General features: G+C 33.7%; 3 protein-coding genes across 3 annotated transcripts; 2 read left to right on the forward strand and 1 right to left on the reverse strand.

Moving 5' to 3' along the window:
- Nucleotides 1-1,292: 1,292 nt before the first annotated feature.
- On the reverse strand, nucleotides 1,293-12,921 carry LOC130645249 (delta-1-pyrroline-5-carboxylate synthase-like). The gene is made up of 13 exons (XM_057451176.1): nucleotides 12,639-12,921; nucleotides 9,004-9,144; nucleotides 8,416-8,667; nucleotides 7,867-7,887; nucleotides 7,521-7,739; nucleotides 7,195-7,363; nucleotides 6,540-6,904; nucleotides 6,099-6,245; nucleotides 5,267-5,462; nucleotides 4,602-4,723; nucleotides 3,913-4,099; nucleotides 2,574-2,669; nucleotides 1,293-2,205 (listed from the first exon to the last, which is right to left on the reverse strand). The coding sequence occupies exons 1-13, from the start codon at nucleotides 12,888-12,890 to the stop codon at nucleotides 2,015-2,017; spliced, it is 2,358 nt and encodes a 785-aa protein (XP_057307159.1). The 5' UTR covers nucleotides 12,891-12,921; the 3' UTR covers nucleotides 1,293-2,014.
- Nucleotides 12,922-13,134: 213 nt separating this feature from the next.
- On the forward strand, nucleotides 13,135-16,853 carry LOC130645254 (charged multivesicular body protein 3-like). Its single transcript, XM_057451179.1, has 7 exons — nucleotides 13,135-13,300; nucleotides 14,917-14,977; nucleotides 15,298-15,477; nucleotides 15,809-15,930; nucleotides 16,081-16,195; nucleotides 16,353-16,396; nucleotides 16,625-16,853. Exons 1-7 carry the CDS (start codon nucleotides 13,256-13,258, stop codon nucleotides 16,703-16,705), a joined length of 648 nt encoding a protein of 215 aa, XP_057307162.1. The 5' UTR covers nucleotides 13,135-13,255; the 3' UTR covers nucleotides 16,706-16,853.
- Nucleotides 16,854-19,770: 2,917 nt separating this feature from the next.
- Nucleotides 19,771-26,373, forward strand: LOC130645250 (lysyl oxidase homolog 3A-like). Its single transcript, XM_057451177.1, has 10 exons — nucleotides 19,771-20,180; nucleotides 20,738-20,945; nucleotides 21,269-21,646; nucleotides 22,148-22,342; nucleotides 22,523-22,666; nucleotides 23,238-23,406; nucleotides 23,865-23,999; nucleotides 24,137-24,430; nucleotides 25,003-25,326; nucleotides 26,064-26,373. Exons 1-10 carry the CDS (start codon nucleotides 19,954-19,956, stop codon nucleotides 26,240-26,242), a joined length of 2,253 nt encoding a protein of 750 aa, XP_057307160.1. The 5' UTR covers nucleotides 19,771-19,953; the 3' UTR covers nucleotides 26,243-26,373.
- The last annotated feature ends 23 nt before the right edge of the window (nucleotides 26,374-26,396 follow it).

Below are 26,396 nucleotides of genomic sequence, written 5' to 3' on the forward strand. Positions count from 1 at the left end.
AAGAGAGCCCACTTAATAAATTTTAAACCTTATAAGATAATTTTGTCACCTCCACCTCAACTTTATGGAAAATAGCTACAACCAATAAGTATATCCTTCTCACATAACTAACATATTCGTAATATAAGGTATATACGCGGATATAAAGCTAAGCACTTGAATAGCAAACACTGTGTTTTATCAATTTGTAGGCCTGCCTGTTCAAGACAACCGAATTTTTTTTGGATTTCACCATTCAGTTGACACTCAATTTTTATGATTTTGATAAAAGACTTGTGACTTCATTTACGCCTCTTCCTCCCACCTCTTCTTATACACAGAAGCGCGCGCGATATTGCTAAGGCAAAAGTGAAACCTGGATAATCTCTCTCTTCTTTTTTATGCACAAAAATAAGGGGCGGTCGAAATTTTTACACCCATAATCTCAACAATGCAAGATCGCTTGGTTAAGCCCATACACAAGTTGACCAGCGTTATTTTTTTCCCATTAAGAAGCTTTCTCAATAACAATAGAGCTCCTGATATACCTTGATGTTTTTATTCATTCTGAGAATAACAAGGAGAAGAACAGTGGCTTTGGAAACAAGAATTCAACTTGATAATAAAAAAATTACCTGGTGCTTATAAACAAAACACTTGGCGCAATTTACTTCACAGCATGACAAAGTGATTTAAACACCAGGTTTTAACAAATCCACTTTGCTCTCAGTTCTTTATCGTCTTATAGAAAAAAATCAAATTCAGGTGCATTTAATTTCAAGTGTCCTTCACATTTAAGTGCAAGTATTTTAAAACCACAAAAATTGTTTTTTTTTTCTTATAGTATCAGAAAAAAAATCAATCACATCTTGATCATAACCGCGATAAAAAACTTTTTTTGAGATGTAGTGTGCTTTTCTCCGCGTTTTAAATACATACACTTTACTGCTTCAATTGTAAAAGTTCAAGTATTTGAAAACGTGCAGCTTTCATTTAAAATGTCAAAATTCATTATAAGCAAGCACGTATCATGTACAATCATTTGCTATCCAATTAAGCTGACACGAGTCAACCACATGAATGTACCAATATCTTCAATATTCTCGCTGTTAAATACAAGTTTAATTCTCTTCGCATATGAAATTTATTTAATTTGACGAACTTTTTATTAAAGAACGATTCTGTCAGAGCACTTCTTCGCACGGCTCTTAAAAAAATTACTAGTACTGATTAAATTACAGAGACGACTAAATAATGGAGAAGAGCGAGGTTATCAGTATCGGTTGTCGAACCCAGAATATAAATAAACCGAGGATGTTGATAAAATCTCTTTTTTATTACAATTAAAAAGCTACACATTTTTTTGTGTGCATAAATACCTCAATAAATAAATTAGTAAATACATAGCTAACGGATAAACATTCTAAACATAAATACTGCTAATAATTTAATATACGCAATAAATACCTCCTTTAAAAATCAACTAAACTTCGAAGCTCGACAGAAAAAACACACATTTTACCGTAAAAATAACATATGAAATACATAGAAGCAACCAATGACAAATACGTTAGAAATGTAACTTTCGCGAGAGCAGGTATAAGCTACATAGCTTACATGAACAAAAATCAAAACAAAAAAAACACACAAGACATGATGAGGAACAGTGGATACATTATATTTACCATTCAAGAGAGTCTGTCTCCTTACCTGAACTCTCAAACTAGTTCCATATTACAAATAAAATGAAAAATGCAAAAGTGACTTCATTTGCAGGTTCGTTCTGCAGGATGTCATGCTTAAAAACAATGACCCAATGTCCATCCCAAGGTAAAATTTCCTTTTTAGGTAATTGGACAAAATATAGACAATTTTTGGTTTCTTAACACACAAAAAAAACATTTAAAAGATTTATCACGACAACTTTAGTATCTGGAAGTGCAATATTTGGGTCTTTTGAAGGTTTGACTGAAAAATAGTCTAAATATTCACACTCAGAATAACTCCATTTCTCTTAGAAATACAGAACAGACCACTACTGAGCATTAGCAGCACCGTGGTCACCAATATTCAGTGGTTTATGAAGATACTTGCAAGAACCTTCTTCACTAAAGTCAGCAACAGTTTGACCGTGCCCCTTCAATACCCACTTAGCAGTAAGCAAGCCATCCACTCCAACTGGGCCACGAGCATGTATTCTAGCTGTACTGATACCTACTTCAGCACCTAAATAAACAACGCTATGAGCTAAAGAAGACATTAATACAAAAAGATTTCGTATACCGTGTTTATCCTAAAGGCGAGGGTGAAATTTAACAATTATAATAGAAAATGTAATGCATTGCACTGAAGGATAAAAACCAAAATGATGGAATTTGGTACACCGTTCTCTTGTTTTCATATATATTGACAAATTTCCAGATGACGCTAATTTGGTCAATGCAGAGATAAAACACATAAAACCAATTTAAATTAAATATTACTTTTAATTACCAGTTCGAATAAGTGTCTTCAGTAGAAAATAAAAAAATAATAATAAACGTACAGGGTGTGTCAGATCTCTTGGTAAAAAATATCACAATATTTGATCCTACCTAACCCAAACCTGTAACCGTCAGCAAATCTGGTACTGGCGTTATGAAAGACGCATGCGCTGTCAATACCATGCAAGAATTTTCGAGCTGTTTCCTCTATAAAGAAGAGATATCGTCACACAAGCACAAGCCAAGGTTAATTGCAAATCAAATTACAAGAATATTATATTATATATAATATATACCAATCATATAATATATATCAAATTAAAAAGGTTGGCGTAAAATATGCTCAATTTCCATAACTTGTTGGATGGCTGGGTTTTCTGAATTTTTACCGGTTATTAAAAAAGTTGTTTTTTTGTAAACAAGTTAAATTGTCTTAACTTCTAAAGCAACCAAAATATGGCGTCGACGCCCAAAAAAACCCAATGCGCGAGTCAGATACTAAACGCTAAGAGCTGTGACTTACACGCCTTACTGAATGGAAAACAACATTTAAACAATACGTCAAGAAATCGTTGTGGACTTTGGAGCTGCTTTTAAACCTTAGGATTACTTAATAACCCTTAGGCTCTGTTATTGCGATGCGGCTGGAGAATAACAAAAGCCAACAATCAGAACAGATTTATCTAATAAGCACAGATCAACATTTTCAACATGACGTCTACGGTTATATTCATATAAGTGCCTGCTGTTTTATAAAATGTTTTAAGATCTCCAGATGATAAACGAATATATACGCTTGAAAGAGCTTTTTTTTACTTTTTTTTAATTCAGAAACTGCTGATATTGTTGCTATGACAACTCATGATACACACAAAAACAGTGAGCTCTGAGCTCAAATTGTGCAATTGTGTAGAGATAACATAGATGGCATTAGGACGCACTTTAGATAAGAAATTTGTTTTATAAATACAACAATGATAACAGTTTTACTTAGGGGGAGTGAACAGACATGTCATTCATTACTTGCTTGATTTAACAGAAAGATCTTCTATTAACGTATGAAACAACCATAATTACACTTGATTAACGAATCAGACTTGTCGTCAGACAACACGTGATTTATCTATCATATCGTATACGCGGCTTGCACAAAAGAAAAATATGTCTCCCTTACTTTAATTATAAAACATACAGAGCCTTCTATCGAAGATGTAGTGCGTCAAATCAGAGGAGTTATTTTTATCTAAGTTTTAACCAGGTGTAGGGCACATTGTTCGTGGAATCAGTATATAAAAGTAGCACAAGGATAACAATTTCCAATGAGACGCGCCTTGTCAAGTGAGCGCCGACCAGCACATTTGACTCAAGCCAAGCTAACTTCAGCTTAACTTTTATGCTTTATTATCTGAAATTTTAACCTTGTTTCTCAATTTACTAATCCTAATCTTACCATTGTCCGTGACGATAGCATCTGTATGAGAACTGCCATGAGCAAGTATATGTCTGATGGCGTCATCAACACCATCTACGACCTCAACGGCACATTCCAAACCCGAATACTCCACTTTTAATGACTTTGCAGGGACTGGACCAAATGGTAAGGCTCGAGAAAGGCGAGGTCCAGCATGAACAATGACCTGTGGAAAAGCGATGTTTAGTGATAACCTTTTGTGATGCAAAAAAACAAACAAACAAGCAGGCTGGCAGACAGGCAGGTAGCTAGATAATGGGTTCTCAGAAGTTAAAATGATTTTCTCATTGACTTTCCTTTTTTACTAAGTGTGCATGGAATTCTAGGTAAGAAGAGACAATATAATTCTATAATTTAGCTAAATAAAATTCCTGACCTAAATATATAAAAATTTAGATAAAGAGAAAAAAAATACAGAAACTGAGTCAAGAATACATATCTGGGTCAGACATAATCCTTGACATTTTAGTCTACTTGCCTCTTTTCTCTGACTGAAAATACGTGTTTGACATGTTTTGCTCTGGTTTTTCTTGACCGGTAAAAACCCAGGATTCATATTACCAAGTATTTCACAATGAGCATAATTGTGTATTATTAGGTGGATTAGATTAATTTCAAATGCCAGTGTGATTTAAAATAAAATCTACTGTTGAAATAATACCACTTACATTATGTTCTTTTAAATTATGCAGAAGCGTATCAAAAGCTGTTGTTTGCAACAATCGTTGATCAATAAGAAGAGTTTCCATAGCATTGCAAGCAGCCGGGTAGTTGCATTTCGAATCAACGACTGAAAAGAAAATGGTGAAACAATTTTAAAATTTACGCAGGAATACACAAGAAAATCCTAAACAATAAGTTGACAGAAGCTCAGGAATATTGAAGTTCAATAAAGTTTTTTAAAGAAATGTTACAAAAAAAGGAAAAGAAAAAGACCCTTCTCTTCTTTCAGCAGATTTTTTGTGTGCCAGTGCCCAAAAGTTACTAGATTTAAATATAGCTTTTCCAAAATTGTAACTGAGACCATCCGTCCTGGGGGTGGCTCGGACTGAAAAGGTTAAATAGTCTAGTTTTGGACAGTGGGGAATATCGTTATTACCCTTGTCGTTATCAAGTAGAAAAAGCCACATGTTCGCACGTCCCTAATACACCAGTCCTTAGATTATCACCCGTTGTTTATATATGGAGCATCCTTAGCACAAAGTAGCGATACGGCTACCATTTTGAACCACAGACGACTGATAATATTAATATAGAGATCGCGCATAAATAAACAATAACGTTTTGTCAGGTAAACATTTTACAGACCAGTCTGCACAGGAATGCAACCTACCAATTTTTGAAGCCATATCTAAGCAAGCATCTTTATCAACATACACGTGACATACTCCTTCAGCATGACCGAGAACAGGAATATCTCTACTTTGCTCAGTTATCTTTGCTATCATTTCGCTGGATCCACGTGGAACTACCAAATCAATGTGATTCTTTAATTGCAACAAATCTGACACTGCATCTCTCGAGCTGACCTTAAATATAAGATTTAAATAGTTCATATACAAATTTTTTACGCAGAACAAATTTTCACAAATTACTAGAAAGTGAGAGGGATGGGAGAGTTTGTAAAATTTTTTTAAAGTTGAAATTGACATATTTATTAAAGGAGTGCTACGCAAATGAGAAGAAAAAATGAGTGTATATTATTTTTTTTTATAAAAAAGGAAAAGAAAAATTCAAATTTGGCAAGAATTAATCTTCTCGAATTCTGTGATTAGTGGGTTTGTTTTACTATAGTTTTTATAATTTGTCCGATATTGACAAAACTAACTAAATTCGTGAAAATTACATTTCGCAATATTACTTTCCTCTGGATAAATTAATTAAAAGTAAATTATCATCAGTTATAAAAAGTTGCTGTTTACAGATCTATAATATTTTTCATTGATTTTACGTCGTTCATAATATTCTAAGATTAGCCATTCTCTTATACTTCTCAGACTTAGACATTAACTCTAGTTCAGCTATCAATACTGTCGTTTTGGTCATGTTTCAATCTTTAGAATTAAAAAATTGACGAACTTCTCATCAACAAATATTTATGCATACGAACACCAATGTGCTTTTAACTTAAAAGAAAATATGAAGAAGCATAAGGGAACACATACTAAGGCAACTGCATCAGGATATACATCTTGTCCATGTATAGAAAGTGCTTCTTGTACAAGAGAATGAAGATATTTGTTGCTGTGGTAGGCTTCTTTACCACCCTTTAACAACAGTCCATTACCACTTGCTATCGCCAAAGCTGCAACCTGCAACACAAAAATGATTATATAAACAAACTCATTGTGTTACCCTCGAAGTTTAATAATTCCAAAACATTATAAGTGAATATTTATTTTATAAATTAATATTCATTAATCTCACAAAGATACAGGAAAATACAATGTTCCAGGTGACTTTTTAACGGAAACAAGGTTTTCCTAATCAAAGCGTCCATTCCTTAACTTATAAACTTCGTTATGTATTTCTTTAAACATGAAAAACTCAACCACAACAGTTTCTCCAAATACAGTTAACTCGCAGCATTAATGTGTCGAACTTACCTGCGGTAAAGCATCTGGTCTGGATTCAAAAATAATCATGAGAACACCAATTGGAACAGTAACTTGTCGCAGCTCCATCCCTTCAGCAATTTGCATTGCATTTAACGTCCGACCCAAGATATTATAAGAACTGCTTGCTATTTGTGTTAAACCAGACGACAATGTTTTCAATTTTTCTGATGACAAAGCAAGTCTGGAAATTAATGACGGTGCAAGTGTACCACTTTCTTCAGCAGCTTGTAAATCTTTTTGATTTTCTTCTAGTATCTCTTTTTCTCGTTCCTGCAAAAGTTCAGCCAGTTTAGAGATTACGTCAGCACGTTGATGGGAAGTGAGGTTTTGCAAAGCTCTGCTTCCACCTCTTGCTAAAATAATAACAAATAAAAATTTAAATACATGCACTCTATGCAATTAAATTGTGAACAGTGTGTAATATATGAGAAAAACTTTAAGAATCAATATTTGGTAAAGTTTAAGGACAATGAATCAATTTAAATTGGGTTTATATAGCCTTGTGATCATGAATGTAAAACAACGCCCTTGGTCAAACCTGCCTTCTTAAAATTCATCTATATGTGTCTGATAAAAAGTAAGTGAAGAAATCTAGGACTGAAGTTTAGTTCTAAAGAGAATATAAACACCTATTAATACCCACCTTTTACAGCTTGGTCTTCAGCAGTTGGTCCATTTGTTTCTGCCATTGTAAAAAAAGTACCAATCTTTTTTCCATTGACAATATCATTTACAATATTAACTTCTTTGAATTGGCCATTCGCAATAACAACTGACACTCCATTTTCCAGTGCATATGTAGCTGCACTAACCTAAATATTAACAAGATAATTCTTTTAAAATGTTAAAAATCTTCATTAAATTTAAAAAATATCTTAAATTAACAATGTTCAACAAGGTGCAACAATAGTTTTCTTTAAGAAATAAGCATCATAGAAGAAATCAAAAGGGTTTATTATCCAGACAGACCTTAGACTCCATTCCACCAGTTCCGACTTTCGAAGAACCTTCACTGTATCTAATATCTTTTGCATCACTGGGTCGAAATACGCTTAATAAAGATGACATTTCGTCCTGAGGTGGGCCTGTGTAGATACCATCAACATCGGACAGGATGATAAGCAGATCGGCATTCATTTCAACAGCAAATAGTGATGCCAAATTGTCATTGTCTTTAAGATTTATTTCCTAGACAGTAGAAAGAGCAAATATAGAAATAATTTATATAACATATATATCAAAAGTATACATATTTTACTGCAAAGTGACAGTGTTTGGGTTTCAGCAAATATTGCTACAAATTGTCATAACTTACTGTAGCTTGTCTTGGTGGAAGCTAAAAAAAATTGTTGGCGAAATGTATAAATGAAAAATTTAACATTGGAGTAAATGTATAGTTAAAACTGCTTCTACTTTATAAATAATAAACCACAAAATACTACAGATATAACTGATAAAAATTCTGCTATGAGATAAGAGGCTAATATTTTTCTGTTCTGATAAGATTGTTGACCGCTATATCAACAGTCAACGGCCATGTCACGCAAGAAGGTCCAAGTGTACATTAGGCATATGGAGACATTTCTTAGTACAGTAAATTGTATTAAAAAATTACAGTAATTAGCCATCAGATTAACTGCTTAAACAGTTTTGTTTGCAAGCATAAAGTGGAAGAAAAGTAAGACTAGAGGGGATGAAAAAGTATATGGAATGAACTTTGCAAAGTAAAGAAAATTTATATTTATATTGAAAATTTATATTTATATTTATATTTATGTTTCATCACTAAGAAACTTTCAAATTAATCCCAAGGTAATGCAGAATAAAATCATGGTAAATCATTCAGGAAAAATACAATACTTACTTCAGAAAAATTGATGTTAGGATTAGGCGTAGGAGCCACAACATCATTTGCATTAACAATAGGAATAGTTCGCATGCGAATAAGCTCTTCTAGTGTTGTTTTTAAATTTGCTCTGTTGTAATCATTTTGAAAATCTGGTTTAGTAACTAGCACCTGTGCAACACTTAAATTATATTGGTTAAACATTTCATCATACAATGAAAGTAATCCACCTTGACCAACCGCTGCACATACTCGTGAGTCAATGTAACCCTAAAATCATATATTTAGCAAAGTTAAAGTATAATGAAAATCTTTTGCAAGGTTAAAAAAACAAATTCTTAAAGCAGTCAAATAATCAGTGGCCCAGCCATTGTTTTCATTTGCAACATGGCTAAAAAAACATAATCTGGCAAATTGAGCTGGAAAATACCTAATTTTCATTTTAGAACAAATTTAAGCAAAGGTGTCAAGGAAAAAATATTGTTCTTTATTGGAAATATTATGTTTAACATGTTTTTAAAAAAAAAACAGCAAAGTTAAATTCCAATGTTAATGTTTGCAACTCAAAGATAAAATGGAATAGGTTAAAATTTTTTTGCTACTTACCATACCCCCACCATTGATTTTTAAAGAATCTCTCATAGTTTGTTGTAAAGACAGTTCATCTCGAAGTTTCTGTCTTCCAAAAGCCACAGCACCACTTGTAACAATCATCATTTGTTTACCATCATTTTGCATTTCCGAAACCTGAAATAAATGGGCATGTATTTACTAAAAATGTTTATGAATAGTTGTGTTGCTGATATATTGTCTCTTTTTGGAAGTTCCGAATAGAGTTTTTATATGCAATTGATTTAGTTTTAAATTAGTTAAAAAAGATTGAGAATTGGAAAAAGGATTAAGGGAAATGACAGCAAAGTTCCAATTAAAGCCATGTTTGGCCTTGAAGTTAAAAAAAGTCTTTTCAATTTTTTAACAACTTTTAAGGTCTTAAAGGCTTTTCTAAAGGTTTAGCAGACAGTCTCGTCCAATCCAAAATGGAACATTGTCATTAGTGTTCCCCGCCTAACCTATGCTAGCATAAAAACACATCTTAGGATGAAAAGGATGTAATGGTGGATATTTTGTCCTCTCATCAGCACAATAAGCAACAAGCAAAATGACATTGAATTTGTGTGATAGACTGTTCTGACGAAGAATAAACTTTGTTTAAAAAAACAAGATAAACTGTTTTTATCTATTTGTGTCTATACTTTTGACCTTGGTAATATTCTCAGATAGATAAAACAGTTAATATTGTATTAAAACACACCATGAAGGGTTTGTTAAAAAAGTTGTTTTCTATTTTTTTAACAAGAAGAAAGTGTTTTGACAAGGTTTAATATTTTCATGCAATTTTGAACTATGATTTGGGGTATGCATAAATATACACAGAAAATTAGGCAATAAGGGCTTACACTTTTGTGCTTGTTTTGTTACCAGAAAGTGGTGACTTAATTTTCAAAAGTAAACTCCAGAACTTTTCCAGAATATTTTTACCTTATCTGGGATTAATTTCCTTAAACAAAACACCTCCAGAAATTCCAATTAAGGTAAACAGTTCCAATTCCCAAAACATGAACCTTCACAAAAAATGACACAGAAAGAATATATACTTATCCCCAACCAATGCACCTATATGCCATGATTGATTAGGGCATGCTACAGAATGCACACTAAAATCCCCCTTTTTGAAAACTTTAGCAAAAGTTCTGTTTACGTTCTGTTACTCACTTCAATATTAACTTCATTGGTAATTTTAACAAAAAAAACCCACTAAAGTGGGTAGAGTTTTCTTGCTGTTAAAATAATCAAAATAATAATTAGCCTCTCTTATAGTATGATAGTTTTTTGTTTGTAACTTTTTTATAATTTTGTGATTTATTTTTATCTTAACAACCTGTTTGTATGACAAATAAGTTGCAGCATTGGGTGGATATAGTTTATTGAGTTTTTTTTTTAATATTTTACATTTTTATAGGGATAATAAAATTGCTTGTTCATGATATGATAATATTTAATTCATATTATTTAAAAATTTAAGTTTCAATAAATCATGCAATTATGTCAGATGGAGTCAAATTTTTATCAAGCAACTCAATGAAGACTGGCTTTGAGGTTGCTTTGATTGTGCCAAAGCTGTTGACGTTAAGTTAAGGTTTTTCTCATATAAGTGTTTCAGGGCCTAAGAAAAGTGACATTAAAGAGCTAAAGATGGTTCCTTACATAGTAGGAGCTTAATTATATATTTTCAGACATGTCCTTTAAAATCAAAGTCATTTATAAATAGGTTAAATAACAAGGATTAAAAAAAAGAAGCTGCCTGACTGATTCACAAAAGAGATTGACCCAGTTAAAAACCATTTCCATTGTCAACCAGGTATTACTCTCCACATGCACTGAAAGCTTTCTCCCCACTATAATCTGTAATTATTTTTCAGGCATTTGATGTTTTTTTTTTCATTTTTGCAAATCATTTTTGTTCTTTTCAAAAACAAATTGTCATAATAAATAAATTGTCATAATGTTATTTTACGTTATGTAGACACAAATGCTAGTATATTTTTATCAAGCAAGATGTATGAAATACAGGTTCTACAGGAAAAAATTCTTGATATATCATGTTATTTCATGTTTCATATATTTCATGTTAATTTCTGTCTTTAAAACTTGGTAGTTGCTACTGTAGGCAGATCAATTAATACAGGTACTAGGGTTGTCTTGCTCACCTAATGCATCTTTGTCCCAATTAACCAAATCTAGAGCTATGTGTCATAGGTTAGAACAAATTTCTGGTTGTTGATACTTTAGCGTATGTTGTCCCAATTAACCAAATCTAGAGCTATGTGTCATAGGTTAGAACAAATTTCTTGTTTTTGATACTTTAGGGTATGGAACTACAGATCTTGGTATACATAGTCTGCCACTATTAGGTGAGCCTCAGTTAGTCAAGCAAAATTCCATAGATCACATATAAAGAGGAGGGAGTCTGATTTAGTTCCTCACCTGTAGTTGCAAATACTTTCCTAATTCAAATTGTTTTCCCACCATGTGTTGGTTATTAATTCCTGCTTTTTCCTCTCTCTCTATGTGACATACCTGCATCACCACACATACTACATAGGAATGAGATAGATTATCTACAATTGAACTGGTTCATCAAAGCTACATGCCATGGTCAAGCGTCACAGCTGTCCAATTCCATTAGATACATAGGTTCCTTGAATTGGCTCAGTTTAGCTTAGAAGGATTAACAGGGTTTTACCCCAGTGGTGGAAGCAATTGGCAATTTTACCTACCATCGCACTGATATTTTAACTATACCTGGTGGGGATACTGGGATGCCACAAGGTGTAGAGATGTGCGTGTAGCCCCGAAACAGTATGTGGGATACTGCACAGGTGCGAGGAGATAAATGAGGAAGACAGATGAATTAGGAAATAACAAGAGGGGTATGCTCCTGGGGCAGTGCTGTGAGTCAGGTACTAAGAGGTTAACAACAGATGTAAAATACAATAGAAGCTAGAGCTCATAAAAAGTAGGTTCGTGTGAGGTGTGGTAGAGAAAATTAAATCCAAGAAGAGGAGCAGATGGGATTGAAAGAACTAAAACGTAAAACAATACTAGTAGAAGAGTGTAGTAGAGAAGAGTGATTTATTGGGAACAGGCATAAGAGTTTGAGACAGTTTTCTCTCTCCAGCCTACTATCCTTAACCAATTCTGCCAAACTACCCTCAGTTTATCTGCATGAAAGCTGAAATAAATTTTCTACTCTAAGTTTATGTTTTTATTTGGAGTAACAGCAATTAACCTGGCGGTAATAAATACTTGTGTCACTTGAAAGGTGTATTTGGCTGACACATTTCCTGTTAATAGAGGAAGTGAATATTTATATATGTTGTACTTTTTGACCCAGTGAAATTCCATAGGTTCCCAAGATACACGATTTGTGCTTTAATTCAATCAAAGTGTTTTTAAACTCAAACATGAAGCAAATGTTTCAAGGTTTCTCAGTCCCCTTATGGTTTTTGTGTCAGTACCCTCTTTTAATAAGTAAATATCCATTTAAAAAAAATAATAATAATAACAGCTCCTTGAAGATTCAGTATGTGCTTGAAATGACTTAAATGAAGCATTTGTGCTCATAGCCTGAGTGTTTGACTACTTAATTGCTTAACATCTCTTATAAATGCTGTTCATACCTGTTCCACAATTGATGCAAGTCTACCCAAAGCAACTCCACTTTCGTCATCCCTTGTGATTACTGCTGAACCAAGTTTTACAACAATTCTTTTTGCTTTTTTTAACTGACTACGGAACAATATATTAGACGGATTTCTTGTCACTAAGCGAGGATAACTTTGATCCAACAAGGCTGTTTTGGAAATACATCTTTGTGAAATGCAACTGGTAAAAGCATTTGTATAATATTTCTGGACTCCGTAACGAAACATCTTTATACACTTCTAAATTGAAATTCTAAAGAAATATAAAATAGCTAAGATATGATGTGCTATAAGCAATGGAGTCTGGTAAAATAACTAAAAAAATTGAAAACGACTTGTGAGATTTCAAATTCTCTTCATGCTACGTCTACCACGTGTCGCGTATTGTTTTTGTTTGACACCTGCCAACGTTACCCGCGGTTCTGCAATTCTGCAAAATTTAATTCCGAGAAGAATACTATGACGTAATGATAAACATATCGACCCAACATCATGGCTGCTGCGTAAATTGTTGAACAAAGAAAAAACATTCGTGATTTTGGGAGAATTAATTACATTTTCAACGTTTTTAAGAAAGAAACACACACTAAAACATGGGACTTTTCGGTAAAACTCCTCAAAAAGATCCAAAGGAACAGGTATGGGTTAACAGCATTGTCTTAAAGTGACTTGTTGAGTGGATGTGGTTATCAACGCTTTTTTATTTATAGATGGCTAGCTAATAACGTCAATCGTAGTCAATAACGTTAATTTAACGTCAATATCTTATATTAAATTGTTAAAGCTATTGCAATGCATTTTAAACTTTTAGGCCAATTAACTTGTAAACAAGGGGATGATGTTCTGCCAAGATTGCGAAAACGACCTCTTTACAACCGGGGCAGCCAGATTAAGTATGCTTGGACTGATTATGTTTTTTTTGCACTGGTTATGTTGTGGTGACCGGATTATGAGCACTGATATAATGGTTGGCTAGGCAGGCTGTGATTGGCATTTTCTTCAAACCTTTGTGAATTAAACATTTTCTGGAAGATAGAACACCCCTAAAAACTAGACATGGCGAAAGTAAAAAGTCTTGACGTAATTCTTAGTATAAACTTCTGTAGTAAATACATTTCAACATAATATACTTTAAAGTAACTAAATTTCATGGAACCTAAATTATTCTTTTTGCGGGAATTAAGTTTGGTGAAAAGTTATTAAACTTGCGAATCCCAAAATTTGTTATTTGCCACAAAATTCCGTTTCATTTGAGAACAACAACAACTTGCCACCAGGTATATTTGCTTGTCAGAAGTGATGACAAATGATATAAAAGCGGTTGGCCCGATTAAATTTGTTCTATAAGTCTCAAATGTCATACATAAGTCGGCCTGCCCCAATTATGTTAGTTTTATAATAAGTGAGAAATAATATTAGACTGTCGTATATAAACTGGCCTGCCCTGATTACGTTTCTTTTATAAGTGCCAAAAAATATTTTTTGAGTAACTAGCCGGCCTGGCCTGATTATGTTGCTCTGATTATGTATTTTCTGTCCTAATTTTAACCGGTGCAAGCTGCCGTGCTTAATCAGGGCAGTGTTTATTATTTGGGCAGAACAGTGACGTCAGTTATTTTTCCCCGCATGTGTAATTAGGCACTACAGGCCTTGCCATGAGCAAATAACCTCCCAAGCAATTAATTGCTTGCGTCAGAGTGTCCACGCGAGCAATTTTGCTCGCCATACACAATTAAGGCAACGTTAAAACAAGGTTCTATTTTTTTGTGGATGGGTTGCTGACTTCATCAAAATTATAACTCTATTTTGCCTCAGTGGATTTTTCCACAGGCTTTATCAACTAGTAAGTATATATTATCTGGTACACAGAAAGCTTTTTTTCTTTTGTGCTTTTCCCTTTTTTACCTCCAGGATGTCGGTTTAATGTCTGTTTCTTATTCATATGCTATATTTCGACCATTGAAATCAAGTATGACCTTTTAAAAAGGCCAAACTTTGTTTTAATGGTCTGATTATGGCATTTACTCTTAATCTTTTCTCTTTCACCCGTTTTTCACTTCTGAAACGTCAGCTAGTATCTTGAATAAACACTACGAATAAGTTTATATACATTTTCAAAACTTTTAACAATATGTAATATTGTTATTTAATGATTGAAAAGCTTATATTTATAATTTTAATAGCATTAATTGAAGAATCTTGAAATAAACAGAAAAAAAATCGATTCTTAAACTTTTTTTCTATAATTCCACAGGTGAGAGAATGGTCATCAAGTATGAGAAGAGAAGGACGAAAGCTGGACCGCCAAATTCGAAGTAAGTAATTGTTACAATTAATTTTCCCAGGTACAAATTTTTTCAAAATCATGAGATATTTAAAAAGACTTTATTTTCATCAAATTTCAAGTGGAAATTAGTTAATGTGTTTGTTTTTTTGTGTGAAATTTTCAATTCTCGTTGCTATTACCCAGATTTTTATAACATTTTTTGAGGGTTTAAACAAAGAAACAAAAAAAACAAAAGGACAATAATTTGGGGAAGAAAGTGCATGGTTTTCAAGGGATGTTCATGCAAAATGAGAATTGAATATATACTGTTTAAAAACTAAATACAAACATAAAAATATTTTGTTTTAGCAATAAAAACACAAGAAGCCAAGGTACAAGTTTCCATAAAAGCTGCTGCAAAGAAAGGAGACAAAGATGTATGCTATATATTGGCAAAAGAAATTATTAATTCAAGAAAAGCTGTAAATAAAATATATGCTGCGAAAGCCCAGTTAAATTCTGTGGAAATGCAGATGAAAAATCAATTAGGTAATATTTGTAAAAATATATATATAAATAAAAAAAATAAAAGAAATTAAAATTAGCAGAAACTGTTTCTGTTTTATGTAAATTTGGAGTTTCTTAATTGGTTTTCCTACTTTAAGTTGTGCCCTTTTATGTACTGCGCTTTTTGAAAGTTGGTGATTGTCAAAGCTTTTAAAAAATACATGAAGTAAAACTAATAATTTGCTTGACCATGTTTTTGAAGCGTTACTGTATGGGGATCAAAATGTAGGATTTCTTTAGCAATATATTTTTCTGTCAGAACTCTATACCCTCATAGTATTAACCAAAGCATCATAATTTTTTCAACTTTTAGCTACTTTAAGGTTAGCCGGTTGTCTTGAAAAAAGCACGGAAGTAATGAGAGGGATGTCAGCCTTGGTTAAAGTTCCTGAAATTCAAGAAATAATGCAACAAATGTCTAAAGAAATGATGAAGGTCAGTTTGAAGCTTTTTAAGACCTTTTTAAAAAGGGGGTGATTTGCCTTTGTACCGACCAATTCATGATATATAATTGGGAAGATTATGTTATACCAGTTGAATTTCACTTTTTAACTACCAAAATCAAATGACTTTTGTTCTAATCAGGCTGGTATAATGGAAGAGATGTTAGAGGATACGTTTGAAGGGATGGAAGACCAAGAAGAATTAGAAGAAGCTGCACAAGGCGAAGTCGATAAAATCTTATTTGAAGTTACTAGTGGTATGTTTTTTGTTGTTTTTTTTAGTGTCATATTACCAATGAGATTTTTGGGAGCACGGATAAAATTCGCTCGCAGGCAGTAAACTTGGGATGTACGAGGTAGATCTGCATCGTTTTGAATAAAAAGTCTTTAATAGTTTTCAATCTCTATTTTTAGGAGTACTTGGACAAGCAGGTCCAGTTGCTGCAGGTGGTTTAGAGGTATGACCAATCTATTTCTTCTGTTAAAACGGCACTAACCGAGGAAGTGTTTTTTGGCGCTATCAATTTCGTGAATAGTATCTAATGATATTTCACGGGTACTTAATTTTTGAGCCAAAATCCGTAAAAACCGCGAAACTAAAAAACTGCTAGGAATTTTTAGAAGAATGTTCCTTTGAGAAGTTTTGAAATTTCCATACCGTTGTGATCTATTTTTCTTTAATCTAGGCTCCAGCTGGTGCTGAAGCTGCTGACGAAAATGAAGATCTCGATGATATGCAAGCAAGACTGGAATCGTTACGTAGTTAGAAATAAGCGATTAAAATCCTCACCGCGTAAAAATGACTGGTTTTGAAATGTACATAATTTGAATTACATGAAATTCTCTCTTTATAGAAGTAGTATCTTTTATGTATTACTTGTGTATATATAATACGAAAGATATACGTCGTAAACATTTGTGTCTATTCCACGCAGAATGAAATTCTTCTAGCTTTGTAGTGGTACTTTAAAAAACGGAAAGCAAAACGCGTGTGTCAGGGTTTTTAGCGATTTCAAGGATTAAAATTTTTGGAGTATGCTTTTTTACCAAAATGTGATCTGGGAGGAGAGAGTTGCGATCTATTTGTAGGGAGCTTTAAAGTAAACTTTGCGTATAACCAATTATTATGGTAAATTAAAAAAATTTAACGGTTCGAGGGCACTATAAGTTTATTTAAGAAAACCCTGGTAGTGAAAAATGTTTTTCATTTGCTACGCTAGTTTTACAACAGATTCCGTATTTACAAACTTGTAAGATTTATCATAGTCACAAGGCTATGCATTTATCCAAAATCTTAAAAGGGAAGCTTAATATTCTTCGGTTCGTTTTTTCTGTCTGTCCTTGCAGGAAAGAATACCGAGAATCTGTATTTCTTCCTCCAAGGTCTGTCCTAACAGCTATATTTATACTTAAATGAATGAATTATTTAGGACGAAGAAATCGTCAAAAATAATAATTCTCGTAACAAGACAAACGTCGCAAACAAAAAAAATTGCGGATATGTTAATTGGTATGGTAGCTAGTTTTTATTCGTGCTGCTACGTTTTCGTTGCGCGTCTGAAAAACAAACTAGTCGTCAAGCCGTAAAAGAATTCACAAGTTCGCCCGTCATTAATTTTTTTATTGCTTGTAACAATTTTGAAACAAACAAAATACGTCATAAGAGGTAATTCCTATCATGTTGTTAAGTAAAAATAACATAAAACACGAAAAAGCATCACTGTCAAAGCATTAGACGGTAACAATGAAGTTATCCTACATTATGAATGTTATACATTCTTTATACTGATGAAATTTTAATTCTGTCGACATATTTCTCCTTGGTTGTGCATCGATACATCGCATAAATTAAAACGCACAACAGAAAGAAAATTTCATCGACCATAATTTTGCACTTTATTTATAATGTCAGACATTTTTTCAGATGAACTATTTATCTCAGTATAAATTAGGCTATTTATAAAATTTTAGACCTACCCCAGTTCTTACCATAAGGATCGCCATAAGGATCTTCCTGACAAGCCACTTGTTGATGTTGATGTCAATCTGGTCTTTAGGGTCTATCGAAAAAACTGTAAGGCGGGGTAGAGCTATACAAAGAACGTTGCGATAGCACCCTTGTTTTTAACTTAAATCTCCGATACTGCAATACCAATATAAAAAAAGGACAACAGTCACTTGTAACTAGGTTGCACAGACCTTGATCCTTACGAAACGGCTCAAGTAAACTGAAGTGAGATCTCCGTCGGACATTCTGAATAACACAACCAAACCATTATTACACCCACTTTATTGCAAGAAAAATAAACAACCTGTTAATTGAATTATTTTTTATTTTTTTCCAAAAAAACTAAATTTCTGCAGGGTGCAACCTCGTCCCCAGGCCATCTTGTATCTGGGAACTAGGTTGTACAGTGTGGTCATTATTTATTATTTTTCTATTGTTCTAAATAATAGATCTATTGTTTTTCACATGAAATCCTAGCCTAATATTCTGACAAAGAATATTTTTTTAAAAGAAGATGCGTGTAAAACAAGCTTACAGCTATTCACAGTGAGCACATAGTTTAATGCATTTTATCCGTCATGTCAACATCAAATTCTATTTCAGATTCACCGAACGAATCGTCATCTCTGTCATCAAACTAAATGTTCTCGTGTAGGAAGTGACTGACTCACAAAGCTTCTACAGCTAGTGTAATGTTAGCGAGTGAAAATATTATTTCTGTTATTAAGACATATAAATAAAGTGTGTGGGCTGGGTAAAAAGTTTGCAAATTAACATAAAACAATGATTTATTATTCCTAAATTTTGCTTAATTTCGCAAATGACGGAATTGACGAAAATTTGAGAGAGCATATTTTCGCCATTGCGACAGTGGCAATTAACTATTTCGCGAAAATTAATTCTCGCGCAAATATTTATTCCATTAAGGTAGTCGTTTACCTATTGAAAAACTCGAAAGTTCGCCTGATTTGCTTACTTTAATGTCACTATTTCGTGCATCGTTAGCACAAATTAACACTGTTTAGCAGCCATTTTGAACAAGGAGTTGTATTAGCAGTTGAAAAAAGAAGTGCATTTGTAAACATGTTTCGACCGTGATTCCATAAAATGTCATGCGATGAAACCTGACCGAAATACAAAGTCAAACATTATTATTATCTATATTATAATGCCCGTATACGTCCGTCCGTCCGTCCGTCCGTCCGTCCGTCCGTCCGTCCGTCCGTCCGTCCGTCCGTCCGTCCGTCCGTCCGTCCGTGGGGGCGAACCCGTGGATTTTTCACGGGCTAACGACTAGTTATTATTAATTTGTGTTTGTAATTTGGTATAATTTTATTACTTTCGATTGATGTTTTTTATAAGCGCCCAATGACCAAATAAGCGCCCAGTCCGTTAAGTCAGCAGGGTTATATAAATGAGTGATTATCGGACTGCGTGAACAAACTGTTTTATCAGCACTCCACCCTACTTGTTCTGTTGTTGTATTTATATAGCTAAACATAAGCCGTGGGGAAAGAAAGAAGAAGACGTGCACGCATCAAGATATATAACTTCTCAAAATATTTAACCATCTTTCTATACCATGTGTGATAAACCCCCCTGGCTCTTCAAATAAAATATATGTCTGTAATTGTTTGCAATATAATTTTGAGTGAGCCACCTTTTTATAAACAATATCACATCCGATTTGTTGTAACAGCGGAAGAGTTCTGGATGAAGATATTCAGGGGGTGTTAAAACATGACCTTGTGTTGATTTTTGGCGGAAATAACACAAACTATTACCATGGCAATATTGGACAAGACAAAATGAATATACTTTAAAAAAATAACTTGTAACTGTGAACAATAAAAAAATAAAATAAATATTTCAGTAAAAGTGTTAATACGTCAGAAAAGACATGTCTATAAACAAATAAACTTTTAAATCTGTGAACATTTTAAACAGAAACCTTAGTACTTCACAAATATCAATTTAAATCGGCGGGAAAATATATACAAAATAAATATGGCTGTCAAATACTATCTCTGTCTATTATTGTATGCTATTTCACTAGTTAATTCCGCAAAAACTAAAATTCGCTTAACTGGGGGCGAAGGATCTTATGAAGGAAACGTTGAAGTGTTTTATAAAAATGAGTGGCGTTATATATGTGATGATAACTGGGATATACGAGACGCAAAAGTTGTTTGCAGGCAACTTGGTTTTGTAAAAGCTCTCGAGAGTACGAAGAAGTAAGTTTGATTCAATTAAAGCTATTAAACAAAAAACGAAATCGTAGGATTGATAAGAATTCGCTTTTCAAGATTATTTGTGGCTTGAGAAGTTTAAGTATAATATACTTCTTATATATAAACTGCTATGACCTTTATAAATTAGTTTCCTATTTTTAGCATTATTATTCTACTTTGTTTTATTCCTACAAGTATAGTTGTGTGGTAAATTTCAAACAAACCGTCAGTAAAAATAATATTATCACCGTCAAATTAATAACATTATTCTTGTCAGTTTGTTTAAACTTGACCAGACAAATTACTTGCAGTAACCTTAGGCCTTGTACAAACGCTAAAGACTGGGTCAAATTTTATAGTTTTAAAGTAAAAACCGGCTTTTAATCTGACATACGAAACGTGGTACATAAAGGACGAGTGGACCCGTGGATTTATACTTGGGCCACCGATTAGTCTTTTCTTATTAGAACACTATGTTAAAATGAGAGAAATGAATTTAATAAACCTTGTCTGTTTACATTGGCCCGCCCATTTTTCTTAGGAAAAGATCCCTTTTTTAGAGCCCATTTTTTGGTCGATAAAAATGTTACATATTGGTTGGATGATGTTCAATGTTGGGGAAGTGAGGACGACCTGGGCTACTGCTGGAATAGGGGATATGGTCGACATAATTGCAAGCATTTAAAAGAAGTTGCAGGAGTTGTGTGTTCGAATATTACTGAGCATGATATAAAGATCCCTGTCCCTTCACCTGCTAGCGGTCCTGAGGTAATATGCAACTATTTGTTCAAAATTAAAATTGATGCCTTTGCGCAATTTGCGGTAATTAAAAGTTTTAAAAGTTTTAACCCAATCTCCATAAGCAAAAACAAAGTATCTTTTGGAGCCTGTAAGCCTGTAAATGAAATTTCTGCTTCTTCGATTTCACGAAAACTAAACCGGATTATTATCAGTGGAAAATCCGTCAGTGAAAAAATTTGTCGGTTAAAAATTATTCGTCACCAAGGCAAACGTTTGTCAGTTTTCAGCGACGGATTTTTCACCGGTAAGGTATATGCATTTGTAATAATATAAGATTCCAATAAATTTAGGAAAAAAGCCTAAGCATACGCTTAAAAGGAAAATCGCTTCATGGTTTCACATCAAGTGGCTATCTGGAAATACAATTAAATGGTACTTGGGGAGCAATATGTGCTGATGGATGGTCGCGCGAAAACTCGTATGTCGCATGCGGAAATCTTGGTTATCACGATATTCTTGATGATGATAATATACCGAATGAAACTGGAGAACAGGTGTCAACATACTTGATGCACCAGGTGGCGTGTAATGGTACTGAATCAACGTTGTATGAATGTGATCACGCTGGATGGGAAACACAACAATGTATTGGTGAAACACCAGTTTATTTAAGCTGCAAACGTTCACCATTTCTTCGCGAGAATAGATTTGATAAAGCTTCGCTCGCCGTAAGTAAAAAAAAAAACTGTTTTTATTACTTTACGTAACTATACGCCCTATGGCGTAAAAAAGATGGCTACGTCTGCAAATATAGCAAAGTATATTTTACGCTTTGCGATTTTTTTTAACTCACATGACAAATGATCTATAAAGCAGCAATTCCCATATTCTAATAAAAACATACACGTGCTGTTACAAACGCATTTTTATGAAGCTTGTAACAGGGGGCGGATTTAGAGTTCGGCCACATCGGCACTTACTTGAGTAGAATTGTCAATGCGAAAATCCTGTATATCTAAAACTAGTAATTGGTCTAAAAGCAACGCATAATTTCTTACGGTAAGAATTAAAGGATCAGATATGCTTCGTTCAAAACATTGATGATGTTTTTGCAACATGCTTATTAAACCTGCTGCGTAAGGGCGCCTTTTATATTATAAAAATATTTAATACGCGCTAGATACCTTTGTTATACTGCAAAAAGGCAAACTGTTATTTTTACATTTTAGAATCACACAGTTCGATTACGTGGAGGTTCTCGCCATTCTGAAGGCCGGGTTGAGGTGAAAAAGATGGGTAGATGGGGATCTATATGTGACGATGGATGGAACATCAAAAACGCTAACGTATTCTGCAGACAAATGGGATTTGGAACAGCATTTGAGGCTACTCATTACGCTTCCTTTGGGCAAGGCTCCGGAAAGGTAAAGGAACAGCATATTTCTGTCGCCATATCGTAACAGATGAGGATGAAGATGCCGGATGACGGCTTATGGCAACTTGTGAATCCACATTTTTACTTGTTCAAACGAGTATAAGAAATATAGGGATTTAAATTTATGAAAAGGCATCTTAAGGATCTAACATTTTAAACGTTATTTTAGGTTTGGCTGGATGAAGTAAATTGCACGGGTGCTGAAGAAGATATCCGGAATTGTTCCCATTTGAAATGGGGTGAGGGTGATTGCGGTCATCGTGAAGATGCTGGAGTGAAATGTCACTTTCCTTATGGTGAAGTAGAACAACCTGTACGTAGCCATCTGTGCTGCAAAATGTGACATTTAAACACAGATTTCACGAGGCGGATTGTACGGTGACTTCGCCAGCAAAATGGTCCTAAACATGCGCAGTTTTATTCGCTTTGATTTTACTTTGAAAAATTCGCTTCGCTAAAAATTAGAAGCAGTTCCTACTTTTTAGCTGCGAAATATTGGGCTGTAAACTTTAAACTAATGAGAACTCAATCATAGGAGCTTATTTTTGGAAAAAACTCATTTCTGCAAATAATTTAAAATAGCTTTTTTGTTTTTAACAATCAAAAGTGAGTTTTTGCATTCAGTATTTTGAATTTGCTCCGTGGAAATCGGTCAAGAGAATTACATTACTGGTTCCAACTTAAATCTAAAAACCTAAACTAAAATATGTGACAGGTGAAATTTCTTACTAGTTTTTGTTGCGTTAACTTAATAACTTTAACAGACAGGAGTTTAACAGACAGGAAGAAATGATTTGTGAAAACAATTCGGTGGCGATAACTTTATAGGACAGTTAGAGGATCAAAATTTTCTATCATTTTTGATATGAACAGTTATTTTTCAGATACGCGTTGTGGATGGACCAAACAAAAACATTGGACGAGTGGAAGTGTATCATGATGGAAAGTGGAGCGGAATATGTGGAATAAGATGGGGATTAAGAGAGGCTGAAGTGGCTTGCAGACAAGCTGGTCTAGGCTACGCAAGAAAAGGCTACAGCTCTTCAAAATACGGTATCATGCTTTACATATTTCTTCCCTTAAGGAACATAATAATTAGTTGCTTTAAAATACACACTTCTTCTGGCAGACCATTCACGAAGGTTATTGTTCGCGCATGTTTTTTCCACATTCGCGAAAATTTGTATGTGCGAAATTTCTCGAAGTTCAATTTATGAAATTACTGGTCTATTCGCTAATTTCTTTTAATTGTTGCTTAATTTTAATAATTGTTTCTTGTAAAGATAAAATAGAAAAATAGAAAAAATAAAAATAAATTAATGAATATAAGTTTCTGTAAACACAGTATTTTAATTTGTTTTTCACATTCTTATTCAATTCCTCATTCTCGACCCTAGAGCTCTTTGAGAAAAGCCTTAAAGTTTTATCTCAAAGAGCTCTTGGAACGAGAATTGCAATTACCATCTAGATGTGGTTAAAAAATATAGTAAGTTTCAACTCTCTTTTTTTAGGATTAACTAGAAGACTTGCAATGTATGACGTAATATGTTCAGGCGATGAGTTATCATTGTCTCACTGTTTTCATAAGGGTATTGGTAAAGCGAGATGTCGCTATTATGATATGGCTATTGTTGAATGCTCGGACAGTAAGTAATTGAATTATTTTGTAATAAAACATATGTACACAAATTCAGTAAAAAGTGGGACTTTCCTAAACATTTTGTGATCATAAAAATTCAAAAAATCAGTGCAGAAATAATTCGGTTATTTTTTTTCCTTTTAGAAGCTCCAGACCTTGTGATGGATTATCGGTTAGTTAAGAAATCAATCAGAGTCGAGTCGAGAGGTCTTTACGAGTTGACATGTGCTTACGATGAGAATTGCCTTTCTAGCACTGCAGCACATTATATCCACTATCCTAACTTATTTCATCGAACCTTGTTAAGGTTCACATCACGGTTTTGGAATAGAGGAACAGATAGTTTTGAACCTGATGTGAGCAAGGAGAACTGGCAATGGCATACCTGTCATCGACATTACCATTCAATGGAAAGATTTACAGATTATGATCTAATAGGTATTAAAATCCTTTATACCATTACACAAAGGCTATGGCTTCATATACAACTGGGAAAAATACTTTTCCTTACCGTTACAGTTCTGTGAAATTTGGTTGTCTTTCCTATTGTCCTGGGTCCTAGTTCTGCTCCCTAAAACGGTCCAGCGTCCTTCTTTTAAGCTATGCTATTTCTTAAGCGTTTAAACAATTTGCTTTTTTCTACGTAAATTTCTAATTGCAAAAATTATAACTTTCTAAAATGTCAAGCGAAGAATAAACCTTTCTACTCTGAAATGAGGGTTATTGTCGAAGCGTACGGTACATGATTTCGCGAATCATTCTCCTTTTTTTTCCTCCTCATTATATTTAAGTTTCTTGGTTATTTTAAACGTACAGTATTTGACAATACGAGTTTCAGAGGACGCTCAAAACCTGTTCACAGTACCAAACAATCGAGAGACAAAAATTACCTCCCTCTGAAATCTGCGTTTGTACCAAATGGTTGACCCCTGACCGAAGTTGACATAAACTGCACACATTCAAAAATTAGCTTTTTTATTGCCTTTTTTAATGTGGCCCTTTTAATTTAGACCAACATCACATCAAACGCGCGGAAGGACACAAAGCAAGCTTCTGTCTAGAAGACAGCAAATGCGAGAAGGGAGTGAGCAAATTCTACAATTGCACGAATAGAGGAAACCAAGGGATCAGTGTAGATTGCGCAGATAATTACAAGTTTAACATTGACTGTCAATGGATTGACATCACGGATGTGTCTAATGGGAAATATAAATTAAGAATAATCATCAATCCTTTGCGAAACGTTGTTGAAAGTGATTACTCGAATAATTATGTTGCATGTGACTTGAACATTATAAGCCAATCACATGTGAACGTTACCGATTGTTACATTGGTAAGTTTGACATTGTTTTATGTCGTCTTTAATTTATTATTATTATTATTATTATTATTTTTGAAATTATTTACCCAGTGTAGCCTCTTCAGTTCCTATTGGTACTGCTATTAACGAGGGTCCTAGTGCATTTAAAGCTTTCATATGAGCTACAAAAGTCGTGCAAAACCAGCAATCGCTCAACTAGACAACCGCCGAGATATCAATCCTATTCTCATGCGGAGCGCTAAGCAGAAATGATAGATTCTTACAGATTCTCACATCTGTAAGACCATTGCCATAAGATTATCAATGCGAAAGAAAAATGATTTCGACATGGATTCTCGCAAATAATAGATTTTTCCTTGTTCAGTTCGCGAATAATGAATTACGTTAAATAGATTATTGAGAATCCATACTGCGGCATATTACTTAAAAAATAATTTTTTTCGCAAATTAACTTTGGGTAACTTTAAAAAAAACAAAAGGATTCTTAAAATTCTTGGTTAAGTATCTTCACATGACAGATTTGTTATTGGATGTAAAGATAATTCTTCGTGAAAATCATTCAACTTAGTTAGCTTAGCAAAAAATCATCACAGTACTGAGATCTTTGCAAGAATTGTCGGAAGCTTGTTGCGTTAATATATTTATTCTGTCAAAAGCTACAATAGTGAATTAGGACTAGAAGTTATGGTAAATTACCTAAAAGCACACTGTTCCTTAAGCGTGCTATTATGTTAAATTTTTTTCTTTAGAACCATGCGAGCAAATGTCTGAAGGTGGCACAGGTGACGGAGCGTGTTGTGTGTTCCCGTTTACGTTTAAAGGAAAACAATATCACTCCTGTACAACGAACGGACTACCTGGAGGAAGAACATTGTGGTGCGCTACGACTAGCAATTACGATAAGGATAAAAAATGGGGAATGTGCTAGCTGCAACTATTACATTGGGAAAAAAAGGGAAAACTACATAACGCCCTTTATCAAATACACAGAAAAGACAAAAGATATAAACTTGATATTGTATATTTTATAAAAAATAAATCGTTGACAATAGCGAGAAATTGTGTATCATCAAATTCACACG

The sequence above is a fragment of the Hydractinia symbiolongicarpus genome, chromosome 5 (assembly GCF_029227915.1).
Source record: "Hydractinia symbiolongicarpus strain clone_291-10 chromosome 5, HSymV2.1, whole genome shotgun sequence".
Taxonomy (NCBI): domain Eukaryota; kingdom Metazoa; phylum Cnidaria; class Hydrozoa; order Anthoathecata; family Hydractiniidae; genus Hydractinia; species Hydractinia symbiolongicarpus.

Bases quoted from the DNA above. Each gene is read 5' to 3' on its own strand.
- LOC130645249 (XM_057451176.1), bottom strand. From the start codon at position 12,890: ATGTTTCGTTACGGAGTCCAGAAATATTATACAAATGCTTTTACCAGT. The intron at 7,888-8,415 runs GTAAGTATTGTA...AATTTTTTTTAG, and splicing joins CTAACATCAATTTTTCTGAA to CTTCCACCAAGACAAGCTAC. The intron at 5,463-6,098 runs GTATGTGTTCCC...CTTATATTTAAG, and splicing joins ATCCTGATGCAGTTGCCTTA to GTCAGCTCGAGAGATGCAGT.
- LOC130645254 (XM_057451179.1), top strand. From the start codon at position 13,256: ATGGGACTTTTCGGTAAAACTCCTCAAAAAGATCCAAAGGAACAG. The intron at 13,301-14,916 runs GTATGGGTTAAC...ATAATTCCACAG, and splicing joins AAAAAGATCCAAAGGAACAG to GTGAGAGAATGGTCATCAAG. The intron at 14,978-15,297 runs GTAAGTAATTGT...ATTTTGTTTTAG, and splicing joins GCTGGACCGCCAAATTCGAA to CAATAAAAACACAAGAAGCC.
- LOC130645250 (XM_057451177.1), top strand. From the start codon at position 19,954: ATGGCTGTCAAATACTATCTCTGTCTATTATTGTATGCTATTTCACTA. The intron at 20,946-21,268 runs GTAATATGCAAC...CAATAAATTTAG, and splicing joins CACCTGCTAGCGGTCCTGAG to GAAAAAAGCCTAAGCATACG. The intron at 24,000-24,136 runs GTAAGTAATTGA...TTTTCCTTTTAG, and splicing joins TATTGTTGAATGCTCGGACA to AAGCTCCAGACCTTGTGATG.